At 43.5% G+C, this 26,340-nt stretch overlaps 3 protein-coding genes across 11 annotated transcripts in view; 1 reads left to right on the top strand and 2 right to left on the bottom strand.

Annotated features, from left to right (window-relative positions):
• Nucleotides 1–55: 55 nt before the first annotated feature.
• LOC141958943 (uncharacterized) lies at nt 56–14,916 on the bottom strand. Of its 7 annotated transcripts, none has more exons than XM_074902011.1 (11): nt 14,838–14,916; nt 13,935–14,244; nt 11,943–12,028; nt 11,604–11,781; nt 10,266–10,494; nt 9,116–9,684; nt 8,047–8,188; nt 6,612–6,856; nt 4,882–5,045; nt 3,943–4,192; nt 56–3,613 (listed from the first exon to the last, which is right to left on the bottom strand). In XM_074902011.1, exons 2-11 carry the CDS (start codon nt 14,004–14,006, stop codon nt 3,389–3,391), a joined length of 2,160 nt encoding a protein of 719 aa, XP_074758112.1. In that variant the 5' UTR covers nt 14,007–14,244; nt 14,838–14,916; the 3' UTR covers nt 56–3,388. The 7 variants fall into 7 exon arrangements, with proteins under 7 accessions (XP_074758112.1, XP_074758111.1, XP_074758114.1 ...); XM_074902010.1 differs by lacking the exon at nt 14,838–14,916 and adding an exon at nt 14,417–14,522; XM_074902013.1 differs by lacking the exon at nt 14,838–14,916 and adding an exon at nt 14,335–14,519 and having other exon boundaries at nt 11,610–11,781.
• Nucleotides 14,917–15,018: 102 nt separating this feature from the next.
• NDUFB2 (NADH:ubiquinone oxidoreductase subunit B2) lies at nt 15,019–15,638 on the top strand. The gene is made up of 3 exons (XM_074902017.1): nt 15,019–15,117; nt 15,224–15,368; nt 15,456–15,638. Exons 1-3 carry the CDS (start codon nt 15,047–15,049, stop codon nt 15,528–15,530), a joined length of 291 nt encoding a protein of 96 aa, XP_074758118.1. The 5' UTR covers nt 15,019–15,046; the 3' UTR covers nt 15,531–15,638.
• The window catches only part of BRAF (B-Raf proto-oncogene, serine/threonine kinase), a 90,587-nt gene continuing 79,735 nt past the window's right edge, over nt 15,489–26,340 (bottom strand). For all 3 annotated transcript variants that reach the window (XM_074902007.1, XM_074902006.1, XM_074902008.1), the window contains one exon: nt 15,489–24,956. In XM_074902007.1, the coding sequence (XP_074758108.1) occupies nt 24,934–24,956 (23 nt within the window). In that variant the 3' untranslated portion in view covers nt 15,489–24,933. The remainder of the gene's footprint in view (nt 24,957–26,340) is intronic.

Genomic DNA, 26,340 nt, shown 5'->3' on the forward strand with positions numbered 1-26,340 from the left:
CACTAAATATATTCCCAGATATGCTGTATGTGAAACTGCAGCAGTACAGGGTGGCTGCAGTGGTCGGTTTTCAGATGGTTAAGCAATGGAGAGGAAGTACATAAGCAGACAATCTGCTGGTTTATGGTGACTGTAAAATAATGATTAATGATTTATAAATGAAGTCTGAAAAATAAGTCTAGATTCTGCTCAATATATTTAATGTATTTTCCTTTAATCATTACATACTCCATTTCCAAATGCTTAGGGATGAAAGCAGCAGCAGAGTTCAATGTCTTCTAAGTTTTAGGCTTGTTTTTCTAAGTCTAATTAGGCTTACAACAGGGTACTCTACTAGCACGTGATTTTGTGTAAAAGAACTCAAAAAAAGAAGAAAAGCAAGCAATCTGCAAACTTTACATTAAAGGAGATCTCCAAGGGCTGCCCACACTGGCTTTCCCTGGGTAGTGAGCCTGCCTGCTCCCATTTCCACCCAGCTGGGGGGGCAGCGGGGCCCGGCCCAGCCCCCTGCGGCGTGTGCAGCCTGGGCCGAGTCCATCGGCTAGGCAGGTCTTGGGCACAGCCACCCCTGTTCTTGCTGAGCAGATTTCAGCCAGCTTGCCCAGAGGCCAAACAGAGCTTAAGCCAAATGAGAGCATTCCACGTCTGAAATGCAAAACTCTGCTTCACATGTAATTTCCATATATGCAGCAAGTTACAATTTTCTCAGACCTTAATTTAAACAGAGAAAATGTCAAAGCCTTCAGCTTATGTGTAGGTTCATCTTTCTTTCCTTTTCCCTTTTTTTTAAAAAAAATCTCAGGATGGTTCATGCATATTACAGCTCCTAAAGTGATGAATACCCCTTTTAGCTATTAAGGCCTTAGAATATTTTGTAAACAACTGGATGGGAGACTTAACTTTAATTGTCTTTTGGGGGGAAAGCTGAAGCCATAGCCTCAGTTATCTCTGGAGGAACACAGTCTGAGACTTACTGCTAAGAATCTGCTGGCCATTCAAAAGAGTTGGCAGAATTTCAAAGGAGCTCCCTTTTACAAGTTCTCTTAATAGTTTGTTGGGTTTTTTTAGAAACTGCTCTTATCACTAGTGCTGTGTTCCTGCAAAAGCGGTGAATTTTTGTAATACTTAGGCTTTTTGCTGAGTGACGTGCCAGAAAATGTCACATGTTTCTAAGTGTATACAGAATGTCAGGCAACAACATTTAAATTTTGTATCTAGTTTGGTATTAGGTAAAAACAATATATTTATTATATTGACTTAAACCAAGATATTACAAATATATATTTTAGCATAATTTTGAGCAAAAGAAGAAAATCCTTCAATATAGCTCTGACTGCTCCAGCAAAAAAATTGTGCCATGTCTATTCTCCTTTCCTAAATACCCACATGAAAGGAACAGTCACATTTCTGGCTCCCCAAAGCTGGCAATAGCATTCTCTGTGACAGAGCTGCTGTATTTTGTACCTGATGAGGAAGAGGGACAGCACTACAGCACTTCAGGATGTGACAAGCATAACCTCCTCCTCCCCTTTGTCAGCGAAGGCACCTCCGTTCATCAGAGTACAATGCATTAAAAAAACCCTCTCCTGTTACATAAAACTGTCTCTTGACATGCCTTGCTGTTTCCTTTCAGTGGAGGGGAGGGGCCGGTAGCTCGTCCCCAGGAGCAGCTGACACCACGTGCTTTGCTGAGAAAAGTCAGTAGTGCGCTGAGAAAATCAGGGGAGTCGTGAGCAAGTTGTACTGTGGACTCCAGGTGGTAGCTATGTACAGGGAACTCTTCTCTTAGAGCACTACGGGCTACCTTGGATTCTCACATACTTGTTTACCTCAATTTACCAATTCATTTATCTTTGTAGCATTCTCCTCATTTATTCATGGTGAACAAAAAGTCTGTTTATTCGGACCAGCTGTCCTACTTGCAAAGATAGCCCAGTATCTTTCTGACCTAAGATTACCTGCTTTTGGAGACTGCCAGCCTGAAAGTGAGTTCGCAGGCAAACCAGGCCCCCAGGCCCACCACTGGGTTTGGTGATTCTCCAAAGACAGGTATTTCAGAGAACAGACATTTTTGTCATCACAATGCCTAGAAGGGGTGGCTTGTCACCAAAAAACCCATCTTCCTCTTCGAATTTTGGGTTTCTATAAGTCATTCCTCCTCTAGGGGAGTGGCCTATTTATTCCAAGCAGTATGGACACCCTGACAGTAGAAGACCTACACTTACCTGAAGCCAAAGCTGGAGGGCTCCAAGTTGCCTTAGCAGGTTTTCTGAAGCACTCCTCATGTCACTTTATCCTTGCCCTGCCCCTTACAGCAGTTTTGGCAGGCAGTAGCACAACTGTGTCGTATGTACGGAGACTTCTTCCCTGTGGATCTCAACTGACTTGGAAGAGTCAGTTGTTCATAATGGAAATGCAGGGAATACTTTACATTGTATTTTAGCATGTACATTTTTATTGCTGCAGGTTTGGGTTTTTTAACATCCAGCTGGTGTCCAGCTCTCCTTCCCCATTATTTAATAGAACGTTAACATATCAAGCTAAGTCATATGACAGCATCACGTAACTACATGTCCTATTTTATGTGGTCCTTGACCTTAAAGAAATGTGCTCTCTGGTGCTGCTCTGGAAGAAGCACAGCAGGGCAGAAAGTTCCCAGAGTTCAACAGCAGAAGCCTTTTGAGACCTGCATTTAATTTCCCTGCAGACTTGTGTTAGCAGGATGTAACCTGTGCCTGTGCTTGCACTGCTTCACTTGAGGGACTCATCCCAGGGGGTTTGTCTTGACCTCCATTCTTGTTCTTCACCTCCTGTTCTATTGCACAGCCTGTGACCTCATTTAACTAATTGCTGTCTCTCGTTTGCATCTCAAAAGTAGCTACAAGCTGATGCCCCTCTGCCTCGCTCTAGATCTTGTGCCCTTTGAATCATTTCTGTCACTAACTCCCGGGTCCTCTGTTGCTCTGCTCTGGATCGCCCCATGACACTTTCACCAGCCTCAGACTTCAACACTCAGCATGATGGGTGCTGACTCCTTGGAGGCCTTGGGAAATATGACTTTGGGGCAGAAACTCGGTACTATGGCCCTGTTTCATGTTAAATGCCAAGGTAGCTCTTTGTTGCAGAGTCAGGTCTGTCAGCAGGGTCACAGAACAGGTAACTCCAGAAGGAGGGGTAACTCCAGAAAGAAAGGCATGTAAAGGACGGAGCAGTGAAAATGCACTCTGGCTGCAATGAAAGGAAGATTAAAGGCTTCTCCAGGAATCATAATTCCACTTGTCACAACTGCATTCAAGCACCCAAGCTCCAGCCCACGGACTCACCCCTACAGGATACAGAGCAGGTCTGTGAACTGCTCGAGGGCCTGCTTACCCTCTCAGCAGCTTCCTTAGGCTAGCAGTGACGCCCGGAGCATCAGAAGATTCTGCTCTCTGAGGTACTGCTGGAGGTCACAGAGTTTTTGGCCTTCTTTTTCCATCTTTTGGTGTGACCGGTCTCTGCTCTGGAACACTTTCCCTTTGGCAGCCTGGTGCCGTTTTTGTTGCCTGTCCTGCTCCCGTGATTCTTGTTTCAACGTTTCCTGCCGCGACTGCATTCTGCTCCTGAGAAAATCCTACATAAAAATAAAGACATTTACAATAGTATAGCCAGCTTTCATGCTGAATTTCATCCACAGTTACCTCTGGCAGAAGTAATAAACGGTTATAATCTATGGAAATTAATTCCTTGCATGCAGAAAGACTCTTTCTACCACAGAGACAGAGAATTTCACTTCCCATCTTTCACCTTTATACATGTGTCAAAAAATGTTACCCTTCATCTATTTATCTCTAAACGATATAATTATATTGGAAATAAAACAGGTAAAAGACAAATACTCTGGATGGTGCCACTGCTTGAAACACTGTAGTACAGGAGAAATGTTTCTGAAATTGCCCTTACCAGCCTTTCTTTCGCTTGTTCAAAGCTCCTGTCATTGCGTTCTGCCTGCAACTCCTCTCTCTGCAAATGCTGTGCCTTTAAGAACTGCAGCCTCTGACTTGCTTTCCTCTTCTCCTCCTCTAGCAAGGAGGATGCCTTCCTGCTCCTCTCTGCCCCAGCAGCCTGGAGCAGTGCCATGTGCTGCAAAGCTCTGTCTTTGTGCTCCAGCTGTTTCTCCAACACTTGCAATGTTCTCTGACGCAATCGCTGCCTGTTTCCAAAACAAAATTTCTCAAATTTCTCAGAAAGAAAGAAAGAGCAATAAAAGAAAAAGACAGTGTCTAAGACACAAAGCAGATATTTTGGCAATCTGTGCTCAGTTAACATTCCAGAATTCTTTGTTACGTTATGAGGACTAAACCCATGTCCTAAACAGAGGTGGCAAAACCCCCAAATGGGCTGTAGTCATCTCTTCACCTGACTACTTAACCAGGTGCACCTTATGTTCTTGGTCCTGAAGACCAGGAACCAAGGAAATGGATTGTGCCTCCAGGGCTGTAGGACTAATGGGGAGAACTGGGTGCCTGTGTGTATGGGTGGTGGAGCCACAGGGGCAACAGAAGAGATGGAAGGAGGTGGGTCACCTGGGTAAGGACCTGCTGAGCTTAAGCGGGCTGTGGGACCAGGGGCAGGGACCTGGGGGGAAGCAAAAGGACTTTGGGTCTGAGGACGAGACTGAAGGGAATTTGCCCTTGGAGATAATGTTAAAGGCTGCGGGTCCATGTGTGCCCACACAGCCATACCTCAAGCATCACTTTTATCCCCATCAGTAAACCCCTCTGCTGAGACTAGCATGAGGCACCACATGTGATGTTCAGAGACTGACTGAGAGCACCAGGGAGCAGACATTGCCAACCTTCTGACATTTACGGCAAAAACCAGTTAGCTCCTAGGTATTACCTCTGGTTGTCCCTGCGCAGCTGGCGTTGGATGCCATCTGCCTCTTGCTGCTGCTCTCTCTTCAGCTGCCTCTGCTCCTCTTGCCACCTTTTGTGCTCAATCTTGGCTCCGTTGAAGTCCATCTTACTCCATCTCTCCTGAGATGCACCATTAGGTATTGACTTCTAAGAGAAAAAAACCAAACTGAACCCTTAGTCTCATCAGTATGTTTTTCTAATACAAACTGTAAACCTACAAAACCAGAACAGCTTGATCTTCTAATGTCATTCCCAAGCTCCAGAAGCTGCACTGGTTCATGAATACTATTGTGTCATTTCCCATCCATGAAAATATTATGATGCTAAAACCTGTACAAAAGAACCAACAAAGGGGTGCCTGAAAATCCAAATATTCTAAGAGTTCTTTATAGGTCAGTAGGTTATGCTGTTCTGGTTGTTCCAGTGTTGAGTAGGTGCTTAAAACTGTCCGATCTTTGTGTCAGCTTCTGGATTGTATGGAAAATATAGGTTCTGACCACAAACTGTCTTGCAGATTTCTTACTAGATTTTATTAGAAAGAGAAATATCTGCCTCCCTCTGGCCAAACACAGAATCTTCCTGGAGTTCTGTGCAGGTATACTAACTCTTCACTTCCCGTTGTCTGAGATTTCTACTCATAGTCAAGCAGTTTTTGTGTTTTCTTCAGCAGTATCTGCATTTCAATGCTGGACAGTGTTCCTAATTTGCACTTTTAAATGCACTGTGCTGGTAGAGATGAAGGAGCACCTAGAAGGCTTCTTTTCATAGCCATAGTGCAGTATTTATTTCTTTTGTACTCAGTACAGTGCCCCATATGAGGGAAGGAGCAAGGAAACATCACCAAAACTTTGACATGCATTCCAGTTTACACTGCTAGGTCTGTTTGGGGCTGGAACAGAGTTTCCACAAAATATTTTCCTCTCTCAAATGCATCCTCTCTCCTCCTATTTCCAGCTGCAATTGGTATGTTCCTGCCATTAGCTGCTCTCTGCTAACAGAATGTCTCCTTCCAGTTCTTTCCCGAGGACACCTCTAATACCACAAGCTGGAAAACACTACAGGACCTTCTAACAATGTCCCTGCCAGGCTCCTGTAGCATTTTGACTGATTTCTCTCGACACATTGATCTGTATGGCTTCCTAGGGGCAGTAAACACCTTTGATCGCCATTGTATTGCTATTCTTTGCAAAAACTGTGCCTTGTGGGTGGTTTGTGTTTAGGGACATAGAGATGAAGAGATCAAAGAAAGAATCAAAGTGTTTTATAGGTGGGAGGTGAACAAATGGTGTTTTCCAGCAGGTAAAAGACTGGCCTGACACTTACAAGACTCGAAGTTTCATCCCAGCCCTGACACACACTCCCTGCTATGGGATTCAGCTGACTACCGAGACCTTCTCCTTTTTGCTTTCAGTATCTGTAAAAGAGGAATAATTTTTTTCCTATCTAGTAGAGCTGGCTGAGAGGTTTATTTAGAGAAGATTAAATCTAAAATAAAAAGCTCAATCAAAAGTCCTGAGTAAAAATACCAAAGTGCCCTGTTCCTGTACATCACTGATTCCAAAGTGGAAACCTTATATTTCTATATATGCATAGCCATATTTTTTTTTTCAGTAAAAACCTTTGAGAAAGACATCAGAGGAGAGTATATTCTCACATGACACAAACAAATGGCTTGATCCTAATAGCTAAATTTAGTTTTGACCAAATACTTACTCTAATGCTTTTGTCCTTTAGAAGATTTACAAGATGCACGGATCTCCCAGCTTGCTCACTGGAGGGACTGTGCAGTCTCTGTACACGTAGAGCTGATTTGATGGTCAGGCTGTCTTTCTCTAGTGATTGATTCACTCGGTCAAAGAAGCTTTGGCGCCTGAAAGGAACCAAAGCACTGGTTCCCAGGGAAGGGCTCCTTTGGTAATGCTGGATCGGAGCTTCTGCCACTCTGGACTCAAAAAGATCTTTCAAATAAATTAGGGCAGGGACGAAAAAGGTTATAGACGGCTTATAAAAAGAAAGCAAATTTAAAAAAAAAAGAATCACACAGAATATATTCAAGTAAGACTTTTATAACTTAGTACAAACATTTTCCTCTGAAGAAGTGGGACATTTTTTGGTCTGCACAAAACAGGTCCCAGCTTTCAAAAACCAAGCTTGTCATTGCAGTCAAGCAAGTGTTTTGCCTGGTAACACAAGATCACTGACTGGACATACAGCTGCTCAGGCTAATGGGTTGTTTATGTGGTATTTCACAAGCAGACATGAGCTGCTTCTGCCAGTGCTCAGAGACAAGGAAAAATTATGTATTTCTTGACAGAGCAAAGCCTGAGCTATATATCTTGCTGAGAGACAGAAGGAGTTAGCTTGGGCACAACACTGTGCTAACACAGCTCTTGGGTAACTGAGAACAGAAGCAGTGTCTGCTTGCACCTTTCTGCTAAAGACAGTGTGAACCTGAGTGGCAGTTTTTGCACGAAATAATGCTGGAACACCAGCTGGGAGGAAATGTGCACTCCTTGACTTTTCATTCTTCCTCTTAACAGCAGTGGAACAGAGCAAAGCAGTAACACCTAGAGAAAGCTTTAGGCTTTCAGTATCCTCACTTAAGTGCCTGCAGTTGTCACAAAAACAGCTTAAATGAAAACAGCAACAATTTGATTAAAATCATTATCCAGCCCCTTTTGGATGATAAGGGAATAAAAGTTTACTCAATGATGTATAAAACAATCATTTTCAGCACAGACAAGAGAAGTGTTCTGCAGAACAGTCCTGGTGAAATCTTTTTGCTATAGGCAGTCAGTTAATGATACAGATTAATTTTTAAAGAAAGGGAATTTTATAATAAATAATATTTATAGTGAGCATTATGATAAAGGTCAAGAAAATCCAAAAGCTGCTGCTGCAGTAGCTGTAAAAGCCAAAAAATCCCAACTTCGGTCTGAAAATACTTTCACACTGAGAAGAAGAACAACTTCTCAAGCCATTACTACAGTTAATACCTACATATAATGATACTACATTATGGTGGCATTGTGACATTTTCTTTTGAAACATCAAGAACTATGGCAACAGATCTTAGACAGGATGGCCCGCTGTGCTGATGTTGTGTGGCAAGTCTTATGTTTGGATAAAACAGCTACAATTTCAATACCATGTTCGTGTTTAATATTAGCCTCAGTTTCAACATCCCGCTGTCTGCTGTCTGCTTCTTCCTTGCGGGCTGTCTCGATTAACCAGCTGTCTGTGTTGACAGCAGTATCAACAACAGTGTGAGCCATCTCCCTTTGAGGACTCTAGAAATAACAAGAAATACAATCATATTCCAGACCTGATAAGGAAAAGAATAGGTTACGTTCATGAACTTACAGAGTAAGATCTTAAATTGCAACCGAAGTTTGAGAAAGAATAAAAACAACTCTGGGGGACTTCTTTACTGGCCAAACAAAGAACTCTTAAGTAGGGTAATTTTGATCACTTTGTGGGTTTCTCTACATCTTCAAATGACCTAAAAACTGGCAGTACCTCTGCCTGTAAGGGTCCAGACTGGTACAAAAAAGATCAGGCCAGAGCAGTTCTAGCCAAACGACACTCATGCTTCCAGCACATGCTAGAAGTCAGGATTCTAACCCGTGCAGAGCAATGGAGAAAAGCTTGGCAGTAGCTGGTGCACATTAACCTCCTCCTTACAGATCCTCATCCAGTGCCCTGTTCATGAGTACCAAATCAAGTACCAAGGATCACAAAAATCTCTTTTGATCTTTAATTGGGAGAGATGATGCCTCTAATAGAGCAGAGAAGTATCTTAATAGAATTATGCCATGGACTGCCTTAATATGGAACAATCCTTACTCTAATCCTTATCTGGTGTAAAGTCTTTTTATTTGACACTTCTTCCTGCCTTTACCTCACTTACGCAGAGGCAGGATGTAGACAAACTGGGCTGTGTGACACTTCTCATATTCTGCATCTGTGGAAGAGGTTTTAGGAGTCTGCTCCAGCCAGTGACAGTGACAGCTTCCAGTTCTTTCCTCAGTCAAAGGTTCACAAAGTCAGTGCAGAGCAAAGTCTCTCCATTCTTTAGCAGGCATGCATAAGGCCCAGGCCTAAAATCTCTAGTAATTTTTTGGTACCAACAGTAGAAAACTTGAGGTAACAAAGCAGACATTATACAAATAGCAGATCACATGTTAACAAAAGAGCCAGAGTGAAGCACTTTTTACCTTTTTAGGTTCTAGAACCTCATTGTCCTCTTTCAGACAAAACTGAACATCTTTTGCAGCACTTTCTGTCTTCAATCTCTTCTCTTCCTTCTTCTCTTCCTCTCTCAAAACACTTTCTGAAGATGAAATCCTCATTTCAGACAGTTGCTCTTCTACTTTCTCGTCGAGTTCTTCTTTACTCAAGTGTGTTCCTGAGATGAAAGCATCTTCCTGCTGCACTTTGCACCCTGCAGGCCACATAGGTTCCTGAGCTACAAGGCAGCAATGGGGAAGTGAGGCACACCTACAGCTGTACTCAGCACATGGCCGAGCCAGATACAGACCCCTTGGCCAGCAGTCCAGGTCTGAGTGACCCTGTCTGTAATGGCCTGAAGCTCTATAACCTGGTGTCACAATGTATGGGTAATCCACGCTCGAATCTACCACCATCTGCCTGGCTGCTAAAGGCATCTGCAGTTCTAGGATGATGCGTTCACTCAAGGGCAGAGGAATCCGCAGAGCTTGGTCAGAAGACACCTCCTTAGTCTGCCCATTCCAGAAATTCACAAGAACTCCCCTTCTGTTGCGTGCTGTGCATATTAAAAAAAAAAAAAAAAAAAAAAAAAAAGGCAAAGAAAGTATTAGAAGCATGTCAACCTGTGTGATTTATCCCTTAGAAATCAGGAGATAAAAGTAACAGTTTGTGTTTAGACAATTTCATAACAACTTGCATAATTTTTTTCTTTATAGGTTTAAAATTTCACCTTCTTTTAGAACTATGAAGAGACAGCAGATAGCAAGATTTTTTGCTCATCACAGTGAGCCAGCATTTTATCCTGCAAAAGCTGGAAACAAGACTAACAGATAATCAGGGGAATACTCATGAAGGCCAGGAACATTCTTCTCCTTGTGTTGGGAGGACATGCCCCCCCCCCCACTTTTTGAGGAAGTTTCCACTCACAGAACAAAGCAAAGGCCAATTCTGGGAGCTGCATTCATTCCGGCACTGAAAACAAAAAGTCTGCTTAGTGCCAGCAACAACAAAAAAGATGATGAAGAGAACCCAAGAAGCAGGTGGTGAATTCCCCATGACTGAGACTGTTCTCTTTTCTGTGTAGTGACCAGCAACCATGGTGAGTCTAGCACTATTAAGAAAGCCAATAGCTCATACCTAAACGTGCCTCTTTGTTCTCCGTAACCTTTAGCACAGTGCCCGGGCCAAAACGTTCAGCTCGAGCCTCCCATGGTGCCAAAACCCTGTCTCCTGGAGCAAGAGGCTGTTGCCTGGCATCTTCATAGTGGAGAATGTCGTAGAGAGGCGTTTCCTGCATGCGAGGCCGTACCTTGCCTTTCAGAGTGCGACTTTTGTCAAACTCAATTAAAAAGCGTTCCCTGGAGCCCTACAAGAATAAAACATGTGGTCTGCAAGACAGACGTCTGGGTCCAATTAACGGCCAAACAAACACAAGTGCTAAGAGGGAAGTGGCAGAAATCCCAGGAAGCAGAATGTGATCTGGGAGTGTAGCTTTTCTCTTCTACCAGGTTTTTCACTGTACTGTGTCCATACTGGACTTTAAAAGTAATTAAAAGACTGGGGCTTAAGGAGCTGACAGCCTTTCTCTTCCTTTCACTTTGGACTTAGATTTTAGTAAGAACACAGTAAGCAGGCTAACTGTACCAGGAAAACCTCCTATCAGAAAAAGAGTAGCCAAAAGAAACTGCTGTATATGATGCAGTTTGTTACATAGTAATCAAAAATACAACAAACCAGTGAAACATTGTAACTGTCATAAAATTAAATGCTTTAAGCCTTCATCAAGGGGTGTGGGGCAGATCCATTACAAAAATCTCAGCCTGCTCTGTCTGTGGGTGCACTTACACAAACAATGCTGTCAGCTCCAGCTCCAGCTTGTGTCACTCATACCTTTAGCCGACCCCATCTGTTCCACCCCACACTGGAGCTTGCAGCCATCCTCACCTATACTAGCATCACTATTTATTTAACTAACCTGCAACTGTGAAATGAACTGGATTTGTAAAGAAAGCCTGCAGGGGGGATTTCCTGTCTGGCGTCATTTCACAAATCCCAGAAACAGAGGAGAAAGAGGAAAGCTCTTAGCTTGGTAAGGAGGAAGTGGTCCCTGGGGGCAGACATTTTGGATTACTATTATGCTGTTTAGCTAACTGACTTTGCTGCCAGACTGGGCAGAAGCAGACAATAGGGATAAGGGCCCTGTTTTGTTTGATTGTCTCTGAATAACAACTTATTATAACTACTAAAATGGATTATTTCCAAGCTGCTTTTGCTTGCAGGACTCTTCATAGAAAACAGCCAGTCATCATCAGGAAACAGGTGAAAATAGGATGTGAGGAGACAACAGGGGTTATGAAGTGCACTGTATCCCAGGAGAGCCACACTGCAGCGAGGCCGTGGGACTGGCGAGGCATGGGAAGAACAGGGAAAAGACACACAGATGCTCTTACAGCACAGTTCCAAATAAATAGCTACCTTCACCTCTTGGGCAATGTGGCCCAGGTAGTAATAGCCGTCAGCTTCTCTCCTTGCCAACACACGAGCCCCCCTCAAGAAACTGAAAGCCTCTGGGCATGAATCAATGAAATTCCTTTTTGATGAGGATATCAAGAGCACACAAAGGGAACCTGGGTTCCATGCACAAACAGGAAAGCTGTGGAAAACAAAAATACAAGTAACAAAGACCTTAGCAACAGAACTTCTGCAACGAAAAGAAATGCACATGGGACACCCACCCCACCCTGCAATAACTGGGTTTCCTAGCTTTTTTCTCCTCCGCGTTTCCTGTGACCCATTTATAGATTTGGCACTTACTGTGTTACTGGACATCTTGGCACCAGAGAGCCACGGGGATTAGCTGTGTGACAACACTGGACATGTGAGATGGACATGGAGCTTACCTGGAGGTGGGGAAGGAGGAGATGGAAGCAGAAGATGAGCATGATTTTGAACGCTTAAATCCTTAAACAGGAATATTATTTATAAAATTGAAATTTACTTTTCAGTGTATTACTCCTCTGTTTTAATTATTCCATCATATCTTGCACTGCTATGCTGTTTATGTGTAAGCTCATCACAAACAATTTTGATTTTAAGAAATTGAGCTTTGAAAGAAATATATAAAAAAATAAATAAGAACTATATGATAAAAAACCCTTGTGTTTTACCTGCCTTCTATTCATCTGCTAGATATGTAGCAAGTGTATCACTGTTTCTTCAGTCATGATGAGATGTGTTCTTCAAAGGACGTGTCATTTTGAGTATACACTAAGCTACAGCAGATCTCCATTTTGGCCTGTCTCACATCCTATCATCACTGTATTCTGCGGTGAAGGAAGCACTAAGTGTGTGATTCTTACATCAGAACGGTTCTCCTTTCTTACCTTCCTTTTCTTTCCTTTTAGTTAACTGATTTCAGTAAAGAGCTTTGAACCTGGAAAAATACACTAATTTCTCAGGACAAGGCACAGCTTGGAGACAGGTAGCAGAACAGAGGCGGGGTGGGGGTTCTGGAGCTGCCTCTCCCGTCCCCAGGAGCAGTGCAGGCATACCAGCCAGTCTGCCCCCAGCTCTCAAACAGCAGCTCAGGGGCAGCCAGTGAGCACGTGTGCATTGCCTCCTCTTGAACCCTGCTTCTTACGCAGCTCCCCAAACTCCCCATGCAAGCAAGAGTGGTAATGTCAATAAAAGGAGCTGGAGTCAAGGAAGAATGAAGGTGAGGATTGAGTCTAGGAAGACAAAGCTGTCTTTGAAGGTCAAAGCCAGCAGTGGAGCCATCTGGCCTGCACAGGATGGAAAACGTGAAATGTTTGAGAACAATGACACAGGGAACAATAAGCCAGGGACTATGAGAAGGGAGAAAGACAAAATGCAAGGGAGTTGTGAGGTGGAGTTGATGCCAAAGCTACAAACCTTACATTAAAGTGTTTAGGTTTTATGGGAAAAGATAAACTCACGTTGAATTAAGCAAAAACAGAGTGTTAAGCAACAACAGTATCCGGGACACAGTGGTTGCACAGTTTCCCACTGTTTGCTGTAAACTGTTGCTGAAAATGCATTAGGGCTGTTATAAGACTCAGAATAGTGAAGAACTTAAAATATCTTAACTACAAGGACATCCACAGGGTAGACATGCAAAGCCTATGCTGTTTCAGCTGAGGATGTCAGCTGTTTGGGATGTTAACAGATTTAGAAGATACTGTTATTTATTTAAAATACAGTATTTGACCACCCCTGCCTAAAACAACACTGAAGTCTGTGAATCAGGATACGCTGGCTGTAAACAAAACTGTACATTCACCTACCAAAGAAAAAGGACAATCAAAGCAAGGCATTTGTTCTTTCCTCCAGAATTTTCACCTTTACCTGCCAGTAACACCTATTTTCAAGTGCTGGTCTGTAAAGTTCAATGAAATCACTTTACGGGGTGAATCTTTCCCTGCAAAGGTAAATGGAGCTGGAGCAAGATACACCTAAATTTGACCGCAAGTGTTGGTGATGATGCCTTTGGCTCAGGGGCTATGTAAAGTGCTCTTCCCTCACAAGCAGAGATTTAAGGTACAAGTAATGTACAATTCGAAAGGTGGCTATGCCAGCTCAGGATGTCAGGTATAGCCTGTCACAGAGATCCCAAACATTTTAAATCTTTGTCCACAGACTGTGTTGCTCATAAGCTGACAGGCAAAAGAAGGTTACTCTTCCAGAGGGTCACAGAAACTCTTCCCCAGTTCTACTTTGTGAAGTGTCATCCCATAAGTATTCAGGCCAAACTAATTAGCATGCACTAATCCTACATTAGTGGTATACCTTTTCAGAAGCAGTAGGAGGGAGTCTGATTGCTTGAAAGGACCCCTCTGATTGTCTGACTACTTTCTCCATTATTTTTGCGTGCTTCACTCGTGATCATCTGAGTCTCCTAGAAGGTATTGACACGTACTGGGTGCAACTTGTCCTCCCTAAGCAGCTGGCAGATTTCCTCCGACTCTTGCTGTGGCAGTGAACAGACACACTGACTGGCAGGTTGGGTCTTCCAGCACCGCAGGGATCAGAGCCAGGCTGCTGCTTCAGCGACCCTACTGAGCGAGCGTCTGACTAGGCAGCAGCGCCACCTTAACGTCTATTTAAGGAAAAAAAAAGAAGTAAGTAAGGAGAGCCCACTCACACGTGCAGGTCTTGACTAACACGGGACAGGCGTGAGATTCTTTACTGGGCGTTTCTGTGCTTTGGCGTCCTACAGCCGCCGGCCAGCAGAGCGGCCTCGCCTCGCCGCCAGTGCCCCCGTCCCTCACCGGAGACGGCCGGGCCGGCGGTGCCGGCGGCCCGCAGGAGGAGGCTCCGCACCAGACGCGCCCGCAGCCCCGGAGCCCGGGTCCCGGCGGGGGCCGCTCCGGCCGGTACCGCGCGCGCGCCCCGTTGCTGCGCACCCAGACGTGGTGGGATGAACCACCTGGGCCGCCGGGGGGTGTGGGGAGAGGGGCGGGTTATTTCTGTAGCGCCTTTCCTTGAAGACGAGCAGTCGGCTCCGCTCCGAAAAGAGCAGTGCGTCTGGGGGGGTCACCCGATCCCTCCTCTGCGCGCTCCGCGGCCAGCGCTGACTTTTGGGACTCGGGGGCAGCGCGCACCCCCCCCCGGTGGTGCGTTGGTGCCGCCCCGCCGCTCCCAGGTGCCGGGGGGGGGGCAGAGGTGCCCTGGCAGCCGCCGCGGGCCCACCTGCGGCGTGGGGGCAGCGTGGCAGTGGGGGGTGTCCGCGACATCCCGGCACGGGGCGCCTCGCTGTGCTTTGCCTCGCTCCCGCCCGCATTCCCTTCGCCGCTGCGCACCCGGAGTTGGTAGGCGCCGGGGCGGACCAATGGCCGCAGCTGTTGTTGGGAGGTGGCAGGGGTGACATTGGGGGGCGGGGGGGCGGCAGAGCTGCCACCATGCTGGCGTCGCTGGGGCGGTCGGCGGGGCGGCTGCTGCGGGCGGGCAGCGGCGCGACCGGGCTGCGGCAGTGAGTGGGGCGGGCGAGGGGAGCGGGCGGGCGGCGGGGCCGGGAGTGAGGCGGCGGCGGCGGGGCCCGGGCCGGGAGTGAGGCGGCGGCGGTGTGTTTATTGCAGCGCGGGCGGCGAGGTGCACATCCCGCCGCGGTACCGGCAGTTCCCGGAGCTGACGCGGGCGCAGGTCATCCGGAGCGAGGCCATCAGCGGCTTCATGTGGTTCTGGATCTTCTGGCACTTCTGGCACAGCTCGGACATGGTGCTGGTGAGGCCGGCGCGGCGGCGGTGGCGGGGGGCGGGTGGGGACCGCAGGCGGGGCCTCGGCCGGGCTGTGACCGTGCCTCTTTCCCAGGGCCACTTCCCCTACCCCGACGCTTCGGCCTGGACGGACGAGGAGCTCGGGATCCCTCCGGACGACGCGGAGTAGGCGCCTGCAGCAGCACGGGGGGGGCCGCCCCGGGGCCCGGCGGCCCACCCGGAGGCCGTGCCCGGGCTCCGATTGCTGTACACAGCAATAAACGCAGTCTCCAGCCCACTCGCGGTCTGGTTGTGCTTTAACTTTGCTTCCGAGCTCCCGGCTGTGACACAGCGCCGGGGCAGCGGGCCCGGCTCTGCTTGCTGGCCGCCTTCTCTTGGTACTGCTGCCAGCACCACACTCCCAGGAATTATTTGTGCACTTCCAAAGGTAAACGCGCCAAGTCTGTTTTGTCCAGAGTGCAGGTAGGGGCTTGCGCTGTTCACGGCCTTCACAGGCTGTTTTCTCGGGCACCTGAATGCTCGAGTCCTGGTAGTCTACTTTTAGCAGTACAAGCCTGCAGTGTAACAACTTTTTTTTTTTGAGTTGTTGCTTTACTGCTACCAGTTCAAAATTATTTTCTTGGTGCTGGTCTGTAGACCCAGCATTACCCAACCTTGAGGATGTGCTCTCTCTGTTTCTAGAGAGAGCTGTGCAGTTGTCCCCTGAGAGGTTTGAGGCTTTTTCTTGTTTTTAATTCTTTAATTACCCTATTTCTTCAGCTGTTGCATCAAATTATAGCTCTAACGGCTTCAGCCGAAGGCAGCATGGGCACTGTGGAGGAGGTTCACTGGTGGGAAAGAGACAGGTGAAAGGGTCTCCAGCTTCTCTTCTGTTATTTGCAGGACCCTGGAAATAAAAGGCAGCCCTGGAACCAAAGCTTCAGCTTCTTAGTCCTTATTTCAATAAAAGTCAACTGTAAGCAAACTCCGAACTAAATTTACTGTGAGTGCTGTAGGATTTCTGGAGAATGAACATTACAGCTTTAGAGGTAGGGTACTCGAGTCCACATGAGCGTCTGTAATATTTGCTTGATACATAATGTGCTGCCTCAAGAAATAAGGCAATACAGCCATGTTCAGAGACTGAGTTAAAGCTTCCGTGAATGCAGAATAGGCAAGAATCCCATCATTAAAGCTCTGATAAATAACCACTAAAAGCACAGGGGAAAATAAAACTTGTCCATGTTAGAACTGCTGAGAAGTTAACTTAAAAGACATTTTATGGAAGTCTTGTCACCAAGTAACAGCTGGGATAACAGTTGCCACAGAAGTAGGGGAAGTTAGCCTGAAGAGAACCCAGACCAACTGGTGCCAAGTTTTCCCGAGGGTGAGGGGAAAATAAGTCCAGAATAATCCTTGTGAAGCAAAACCCTCTGCAGAGGTACAAATGCCCTAGGGCTAAGCACAGTCGTTGAGCATAAGGAAGATGAAGGGAGGTGGGTTACCCTCCAGGCATCCCATCATCATTATTTTTGTGTCTTCCCACCCCCCTTCCAGAGTTACATTCCAAAGCAACAACATTAAATTTTCAACTCCCCTTAACCACCTTATTTGCACCCCTGGAACCTTGTAGAGAGGAGAAGTTTTGAATTACAGGATAAACAATCTCCTTCAGACTTTTCCATGCAGTCAATCTTTATTATAGCAGTATTCTCATATTCACATCAAGTACATAGAACTTTTTGCCTTTTATATAATACAGAGTTCTTTAAATAACTTTACACAGAAATAGTTTTCTTCAATCTGAATTCAGCTATCAAATTTTAATATGTTTTAAGTCTCCATGCTCTCTAACCAAACTGGACAATATTTCCCATTGTACAAATTTACATGAGAAAAACTCCAAAGTACAAATGAAGGGACAACAAAAGTAAAGGGGGAAGGAACAAACAAGAAAAATAAGTTGTATTGGCAATTACAGGGGAAACTTGAGAAGGAAAGAGGGGGAGTTGCCATGACCTATGTAACAAGAAACCAAAAATAAACATTTTGTTATGAATTAAAAAATAAATACAAGTTTCAAAACAATTACTCCATTGTAGATTTTAAAAAGCAGCTATGGAAATCTACTAACACAATTTTTTTTTTTTTTTTTTTTTTTTTTAAGTAACCAGACTGGACCTTCTACTTTGCAGTTAAGCCCCTTGCAAACCTCTGGTGGTCAAAAAAAAAAAAAATACAGCTGAAAGGAATGTGTTAGCACAGAGTTTAAATTGGAGGGACATACATTTCATTGCACTAAGGAACAAACAAACAAAAAGAAATCAAATCTATATAAATTTCCCTTTCCTCTCCTTACTAGATACTTTGCCTCTCATAAACAAGCCTCTGTATTATGAGGTAATGCCATTGTCTTGACTATATATAAAAATAATCAAGTTTAAAGGATATAGATCTGTACATCTATAAACTTTAAACAAGCCAGTCCTCTCTTACTCCCCCCATGGGGTCCAACTACCGAGTGCTACACCTTCCATCACTTTTTAATGAAACACATGCATTGCGCCTCTCGTGGAAACCTCCCAAGAGACCAGTGCACCTTTCCTAATCTAGGAAAAGCAGCCTGCGCTCAAGTAAGAAAGAGACAGTGCAAGTAATGCACGACAGATTACAAACACATATACCTGCTCCTTCAAAACAAGGCAGAGTCACAGAAGGCAACAGTGGCCAGCCTGCATGTGTGAGCTGACAAAGGGGAAAAGGGATCCAATTACGCAGCTGATGACTGATTACTTCTGCCAGCTGCTTAATAAAGATGTCACCTGCCCAGCCCTGGGAGACCCTCACTACACCTGAAATGAGGTGAGGAGGGAAGCTGCAACTGGAGGCAGCAGGGCCAGGAGGAAGCCTGCACTTGCAGTCAGGATGACCACAGTGCGGGTGGGCTGGCGCATGCACCCCCACAGGGGCAGACCCTGCTCGTGGCACAGGTCAGCACTGGATCCCGACGGGATTTCAAGGGTGGCAAGAAGGAGGGGCAGGACTTTCCCCAATCCCGACAAGCAAGATCAGAAGAAAAGCAACATTAATTTGGGTTGCCAACACATGCACGTTGGCCACTGTCAGATTTCTGTCAGTTGAGGAGAAGTGTGGAGAGGGGGGAGGAAGGGGAGGCAGGTAGGACACAAGGCTCATGAAGGAATGATGTGCATTTTTTTCTTGATTTTTTTTTTCCTAAAGGTTCACAGCTTTGAATAAAAAAGCACATTTATTGCACTTACATTTTATTTTAGACAGAGTTAATTTAAATCATGCCCTCAGAAACCCCCACCATCCCAAAATAACCCAACACCCAAGTTTGGTCCATTTTGCCCCCTAGACCCACCATCCATGCCCAGATGGCGGGCTTCATTTCTTGTCCTAATGTTCCACTGAACACCCAAACACACAGATTTCTTTTTCAACTAGGGTGAATACACAAATGCAACACAATGACATTTATCAAAACAAAACCCAACCATTTTCCAAACCCAAACAAAAAAAAAGAAAACAAAGTTATTTTTCATGGTTTACTTGCTCAAAAGCAATGTCACACAAGGCTTATTCTAAAGTACAGCTGCTGCAAACGTGACAAACTAGACAAAATGACCAGACAGGACACTGTTGGCTCTTAAGGAGGTTGGATGAGCTGAATATGCTGCTGCTGTGATGTTATAAAGCAAATGCCTAGGTAGTTTAGAAGTTTCTAAACCCTTCCATCAGCTCCCTTCTCTTAGGGAAACAGTTTATTTGTGATTTTGTTAGAAAAAAAAAAAGGAAAAAGGACAAAATACCATCTTCTCACATGTACTTTTAGTGTAGAATTTGGGGTAGGTAGAAGGATTCCAGATACTTCCTGGAACATTAATAAAATGGTTTTACACTTTGCTTTCTAGAAGGAACAAAACCAAATTAAAATTGGTCTCGTATTTCATATGAACTGTGCATTTAAACATAACTTTATAATTTACAATTATGCCCAAAGTCTTGCCCCAAAAAAGAAAAGATCTGAAAAAGCACTAATAACAAAACCTATTATTTTGTCCTTTATGGACAAGTAGGTGAAATATGACACTGGTATGTAGGTACTGCCAGAAGTCTACGTAACCAGTTTGAAATCTGAACAAATCAAATTCAAACATACTGGTTGTCCCTCAGCTGACAAGACACCTACCATCTCCCACCGTTAACGTGCAATAACAATATGCGATCACTGAAGAGTAACTGCAAGAGGCCCGAGGATTAACCAAGGAAACCTGCTGATATTCCAGAAAACAAAATTAATTGCACTTTCTGGATCAAGGAATTAATTGTATAGTTTGATACATGTGGACTTTGATTACATGAGTACTAGCCATCAATTTCTCCTTATCTAGTGCTCATTCTTCATCTACCATCTCATTCCAAGATGCTATGACAGTGTAACTTTTGGCCTCTTTAGAGCTTTCTATTGCCTTTCTTTAATGAGATCTTTGTGTCTTTGGAGGTGGAGGAGGGCTTATTTATCTTTAAATTAAATGAACCTCATTTAACTTTCAATAGAGGAAATTTCAAGCAGCAGTTTTACTGTAACTGAATTAGGTATACTTCAATTCCTAGCTCTGGAATGATCATAGGTATTCTGGGGAACGCGCTCTGCCCTCCTTGCTCCTCTACAGAAGTTTACCAACTCCGAACTACCTATCTATAATAATAGCTATATACAAAACTACTGCATTAGAAGTAAACCAAAGCCATTGCTCTAGTTACAAAGCACCTGGTTTACATTCTGTTGTACTTTTTAAGGTTGCAAAGGCACATGATCATTTGGCAAACTGCAAAGACTGTTTTGGGGATCTCTATGTAAGCCATTTAACAGAGGGTCGTGGTAGCTCTCTTTTCTAAAGAAGAGATATGCTAATTTTCATCTGAATTCACTCTTGGTGTACTCTTATGTTCTGCAGTTTTTAAAGTTTCCTCCTTCCACAGTTTTGTAGTTATTTACTGCTGTCATGGTGCTGACTTAGTAGTTTCTGTGTTAGCATCCTGGAAACTTAAATGCAAAGATAAAGTTTTAAAAATTTGGATCTGCTCTGCTCTTCTGATAATTCTATTTACTAGGTAAGAAGTAACGAAGCAATGAAGAAATATTTAAAATGCATGCCAAAACAAACACGAAGTGCAAATGCATATTAACAAGGCTGCAGTAAACAGAAAGTTCATTTCATAAACTTCTACATAAAATCCGTAACAGAAAACCAGAACACCTTCAAGTGATGCTGTAACAGTCCACTCATGCAACTGCTTTTTACTGAACTTGACTGTACCTAGAAGCTTTGCCTGTTGCATTGTGCTACTGGTGATGCTTTTTTTAACAGACAGAAGACATGTTGTCTACAGTACTATGAATAGTTTGTGCTACACATGCTGCACTCACAGTCAAGAAGGGAATGAAATCTATAGGCTGCAAAAGTGTGAAATGTCTACATGCTTCTTCCCTAAATTTAGCCCCTCCAGCTATCAAAACTTCAGCTTGTAATAGTTTGTGAGGTTTCTGGGGATCTGGCTTCCCCCAAATGTTCTGTAAAATGCTGGATGCATTTACATCACCAGGCAAACACAGAAGCAAACCTATTTATGGTTGCTCTTCAGTGTATTTTTCCCCCCAGTTTGGGTGTTTGTGGAAAGACGTGGTATTTATCAACAGTCAGCATTTAACTCATTTTATATGAAGGCCAAATTCTGCCTCTGATGAGCACATACTAATCCAAGTGATGCTGAGAGGCCATGATAAGGTGGCAGTATTTGGCCGCAAACATTCTGCTGCATCATCAGCTGCCAGAGCATTCAAGTGCAAGAAAAGATGATTTAGGTAAGCATGAAAACCAGAAGTAGATTCATTCAATGACCTACATGAGTTTAGCAAAAAAATTATAAATGACTGAACTAATTGTATCTGGGGCCATATAGGACTCAATTCACGCAGAAATTACTTCCAAAACAACCAGGCGTCTAGCCATACCATTTGGTTTAAGCTCCACTACAATGTTCCAGTTCCAGCAAATATGCTGCAGGAAACAATCACATACTGACAGGGAAGATGCAACAGATAATAGGCCTCTTCTAACAGTATGGAAAAGGAAAGGCAGAGGGTAAGGTGTATGCGTAGTTAATGAAGATACAAATAGCTGGGATTGGATACTGGTAGTTTTGCAAATAATTTAGATATTAGATACTGTAGAGCTAAAAGCAGCATGACTGTCTAGATGTTTGCCCCAACACATGTACACAAAATATATACTAGCGTTTCCATACTATGGCATGTGTTTGTGGTTGGGACACTACAGAAAAGTTGGTGTAATGGACATGAATGTGTTGGTCATTTCAGTTTACTTCCTTCATTCCACTGCTATACAGGGCATTGTTCTTATCTACTCTTATCTCCTCATTAACTAAACATCTACAGGGCACCTTTAAGACTGGTTCTGATGGCATGAAAGACATCCAGAAAAACTCCTGAAGAAAAAGATAGAAAAGATGATAATCTCAACTATTTACAAACCAAATTTCTTCCACAGTTTTTGCATGAGTATTACGTGGGACCTCTTACAGACAAACACAGTACTACATCTATCTGGAGTGAAATAAATGTGAAAACCAGTAGAAATGCATCCTGAAAGGACTTCTCTAAACAGCAGCCAAACAACTTGCACATTCCTCAGGGAAAAAAAAAAAACAAAAACAAACAAACCAGAAAAACAAAACTACAAACAAACCCCAATAAAAAAACCCCCAGAGATCATGTGTTACTTATAAAGTGCTTTGCATGGACAAGGATGGCAATTTTCCTTGTGCTTTTCCTACGGGCTCAAGAAGCATATTGTAGACTAATGGGTAATCAATCTTCACAAAAATAAGTTCATTTTAAGCAAAGGTAGAATGAAATTCCCAACAGTTATGTTTTAGCAGATGTATTCTGCCAGCATGACCTTGGGGAAGGAAACTGGGCTTCTAACAAGCTCTGTGAAACAAATGACTGTTGAACCACCTGTACACACTTGCTCCGATAACAGTTTCTTTTGAGAGAACATTAATTTCCAGTATGACTGCCATGTACAAATTAGGCCACAACCCATAGAGGGGTTGAAACAATTTATGGGGTGGAAGGAGAATGAGCAGTGACTACTTCACCCCCTGGGAGTCTGTATCTGTAGGTGTTCTCACCTGCCTGCTGACCCCAGTGGCCTCAGATGATCACCAGGGAGCACGAGCACTCTGATTTCACCTGTCTGCACACCACCGCTTGCTCATTAGCTTCTCCACACTGGAAAGTGGCTATTGCTACTATTTAAATTCCTGCCAATCTCAATAAGGAAATACACCTTACAGCATCTGAAGACCCACAGCAGACAAGAAAAAATTTGTGCTTTTTTTTTTTTTTAAAAAATGCATCCTGTACACAAAATCAATTTTATTCATGTGCCAACATGAATCACTTCATTCTTGTAGTGACTATTAAGTCATTCACTATTGCTGTCTTGCTAATGTTTGTGGAATTAATATGAATACACAGTATTTCAATTATAATTCCCACTTCAAATTAGTCTGGTCCCTATAACCCCAGTAAATATTTACTGACAAACATAACAGACTACCAGCAACACCGCAGAACTCCAGGGTTTTAAGAGCACGTTCCATTACCGATGTGCATTTCTCCCTCCACCGGGGAGCACCCTTCTGCAGACAGAAACAGTCCAACTCTACTAGGGAGGGAAGGACAGTGTCCTCACCCGATACACCCCAATGTTTAGCATGGACACCACATTCACACGCATTTAACTCCTTCATTTATTTGTCACAATTTTGTTTAACACCCCCCACCTCCCAACATCAAGAACCTTCCTGCTAGAGGCAGGCTGGTTCTCCTGCCTCACCTGGAGTGGTACAGGGCAGATATGGATCAAATTCTGAAAACTTGTCTGAGCTTGAATTTCTTTCTAATGTGGTCTGACTTGCCTCTGTACAAATAATTTACATGTAATACCACATACCAGAGAACTTTGCAAACAGATCACATCACAAGATATTTTACTAGAGGTAAATGATGTGCAGAACTTTATGAGTTGTTTTTTCCCTGACTGGGTAACTTGCCAAAAAGCTACCAACCATTTGAAAACCAGGATTGGAGGACAGGAAAACAAAGCACACCAATGGAGATACCGCCACCTTCATCCTAGTTTGCAAAGTGTACAAAAGGGAAAGATGAAACGGAAGGGAAGAGATGACAGGGAAGAAAGCAATGAGAGGAGAAGTAGTCAACGTGGATCCAGCAAGTACCGCTTTGTTTTGATCTAACAACTTGTCATTAGGACAAGATGCTCCACATTTACACACACACTTATCAGAGGACGTTTAGTTAACAGGATAAAAATCCTTTAAAAAAAGCTCTTGAAAGTACCAAAACATAATTTTCGGAATGTCTAATTCTAGGGGGTTTTGTATTTGTATTCAATTCAACCTGAGAACTTTTTTCCCCATTTATGAAAACATTACATATTGGTAAGGTACCTGGCATTAACCTGCACCCTCGTTTAAAATAAAACTTTTAAAGTAGGTACATACACCGCTCACCGTCTGTATCGGGAACTCTACAGACTTCAGATGCTGTGGTAGCATCTTTGATAAATACATTGTATCATATGATACAAAAAAAAAGAGAGGACAATCTCGCTACATTTTTTTTTTAAAACTTCAGTTTGTTGCTGGACCAACAAAAGACAGATCTACCTAATCCTTCTAAAAGATGTTGTATATGCACACACCAAGAAAATACTGGAAAAGGAAAAAGGTTAAGGTTGGTGGTTGTTGTTTGTTTTTTGAAGAAGTGACAATGTAAATCTGAAAAAAGGTGCAGCAACATCCCCTTTTCCTTCAGATTAACCTCTTTGCCTTTAGAGTAACATCTTCTACAGCTCCCATCACCCCACACTTTCAATTTTACTGGAATAAAACCCAATAATATAGACAGATTTAAGTGTTTGACATAGTAATACAGTGAAAAGGGGATACTGCATTGTCCGTAAATCAGTGAGTACACCAGGGAAAAAAGATCAGAACAGAAGATGATTCTTTTAAATTAGCACTCATCAGATTTTCAGCCTCTGATGGGATGTTGTTAGAGGGAGAAAGCCGACTGGCAGACCATCCAAAGCAAGTCTCCTAAGTTGCAGCAGCAGTTCCATCCCCTCATGCCCGAGCACCACAGTCAAACCACGAGTGCCCTCTCCTCTCTCCGGGGAATGATGCCAACGGCACAGGCAGCCACTGTGGGTCTCCAAATGCACGTGGTGGTTTGTGTTGAAGGAGAAACACTGGCAGCAGAGGATTCTGGTTCCCAAAAAAGTATTTTTTCCCATTGTGTTGGACTGGCAGTTCCATTCTGCTCCACTTTTAAGCTTATGGATATCTTTTCTAAATTACTTTAGGTTTTGCGGAGCAGAATAGAGTTTTGATGTTAAGAAACTGTAGGAACACAAGACTTAAATAACAGAGTGGGTGCTGCCATGGTGCTGTGGCTACTTGAACGCTGCAAATTCTCCTGTAGAGGGAGGACAAGAGCTTGGTTTAAAAAAAGTGATTTCAGTTACTAGGTGGTCAGAGGTTTTATCCAGACTAGTTGAACAACAGGTTGAATATAAAAGATGTTAAAAAATGCAAACTGTTAAAATTAAAGCACAAAAGAATACATAGCGAGAGAACACTGAATACAGACCCAGCATATTTTACTGAAAAAGAATTGCTTGAAAGCAAGCTGTACCCATTCTTCCCAAGACAGAGGTCTGAAAGTTCAAGCAAAGTCCAATTTATCATGCATTTGAAAATAAAATGTGTCAGTTCAATTTCACTTTAAACTCCTTATTGCACATATATCCTCCTGAAAAGCAACAGTTGCAATAAATGTGTCAGACTGCAAGCTAATTTCTGTTCTGGTGTAAACCTGGTTTAACAAAGACTATTTGACACACTCATTAACCTTTAAAGACTATATAAAGTGCCTGAATATTAAACCAGTACTAAAGAAGGCTAGGATCTGGTTTAAAGAGCAACATAGCAAACTACTGTGAGAAAAATAAGAATCGTGAGGTTGTCTACTCACTCCCAGACCAGAAATTAGGCCTTGCTAATAGGGAGCACAACAAATAAAGCAACCCCATGCTTCCTTCAGAATTACTGAATAATCAATAATTCTGTGCAATACTTTCACATTCAGTGATGTCCTGAAATTCTACATATTTTATCTAGTGTCAGCATGCCATGAGATAGACTAGTAGTCCCATTTCAGAAATGATTAAACTATGGCACAGAGTAAAATCACTGCCCAAAATCTGAAGAAGTTTGCCAGAACACTGAATAAAAGCTGAACAAAAGATATTCATCCTCTTAATCTTATACTTTAGCCAAAAAATTTTCCTGTCACCTGCAACAATATTGTATTCTATAGGATTTTTAGGGAGGGGTGTCCCAACTGTGCTTAACCAAAAGGACTCATGACCAAGAGAAAAAGAAACATACATACAAATTCCCTGAGCGTGGTTTCATGTAAATTTTGTGTTAGTTTATGCCCTTTTAAGAGCACTCCTCAGAGCTCTCCTAATAATGAAGGAGTGATAAGCAGGCATAAGAGATTATTTGTTCTGTTCAACATAAGAATGTTGAATGCCATTACATCCAAAGAATTGCTCCTTATCTTGTTGTCCTTCCATCCTTTCAAGAGCAAGTGTTTTGATGGCTTTTTTTTCCTTGAGATTCTTATTCTGAATATTGGAAACAAATCAGAAACATCCCTGCAAACAGAATTTTAGGCCGACAGCATTAATTCCATGGAATGTCTTGCTCTATAGAGAACCAAGAGTGATCAGCAGTCTGCACAAGAAGGGGGAAGAAAAGGCATCTACAGGGCCTGGTAGGAACAGCTGATCCAG

Source organism: Athene noctua, chromosome 3 (assembly GCF_965140245.1).
Source record: "Athene noctua chromosome 3, bAthNoc1.hap1.1, whole genome shotgun sequence".
Lineage (NCBI taxonomy): Eukaryota > Metazoa > Chordata > Aves > Strigiformes > Strigidae > Athene > Athene noctua.

Excerpts from the sequence above, each read along its gene's own strand:
- LOC141958943 (XM_074902011.1), bottom strand. The coding sequence starts at position 14,006 with ATGGAGAAAGTAGTCAGACAATCAGAGGGGTCCTTTCAAGCAATCAGA. Across the intron at positions 9,685-10,265 it reads GAACAAAGAGGCACGTTTAG|CACGCAACAGAAGGGGAGTT; the intron begins GTATGAGCTATT and ends TAATATGCACAG. Across the intron at positions 8,189-9,115 it reads AGGTTCTAGAACCTAAAAAG|AGTCCTCAAAGGGAGATGGC; the intron begins GTAAAAAGTGCT and ends TGTTATTTCTAG.
- NDUFB2 (XM_074902017.1), top strand. The coding sequence starts at position 15,047 with ATGCTGGCGTCGCTGGGGCGGTCGGCGGGGCGGCTGCTGCGGGCGGGC. Across the intron at positions 15,118-15,223 it reads GGCGCGACCGGGCTGCGGCA|CGCGGGCGGCGAGGTGCACA; the intron begins GTGAGTGGGGCG and ends TGTTTATTGCAG. Across the intron at positions 15,369-15,455 it reads ACAGCTCGGACATGGTGCTG|GGCCACTTCCCCTACCCCGA; the intron begins GTGAGGCCGGCG and ends CCTCTTTCCCAG.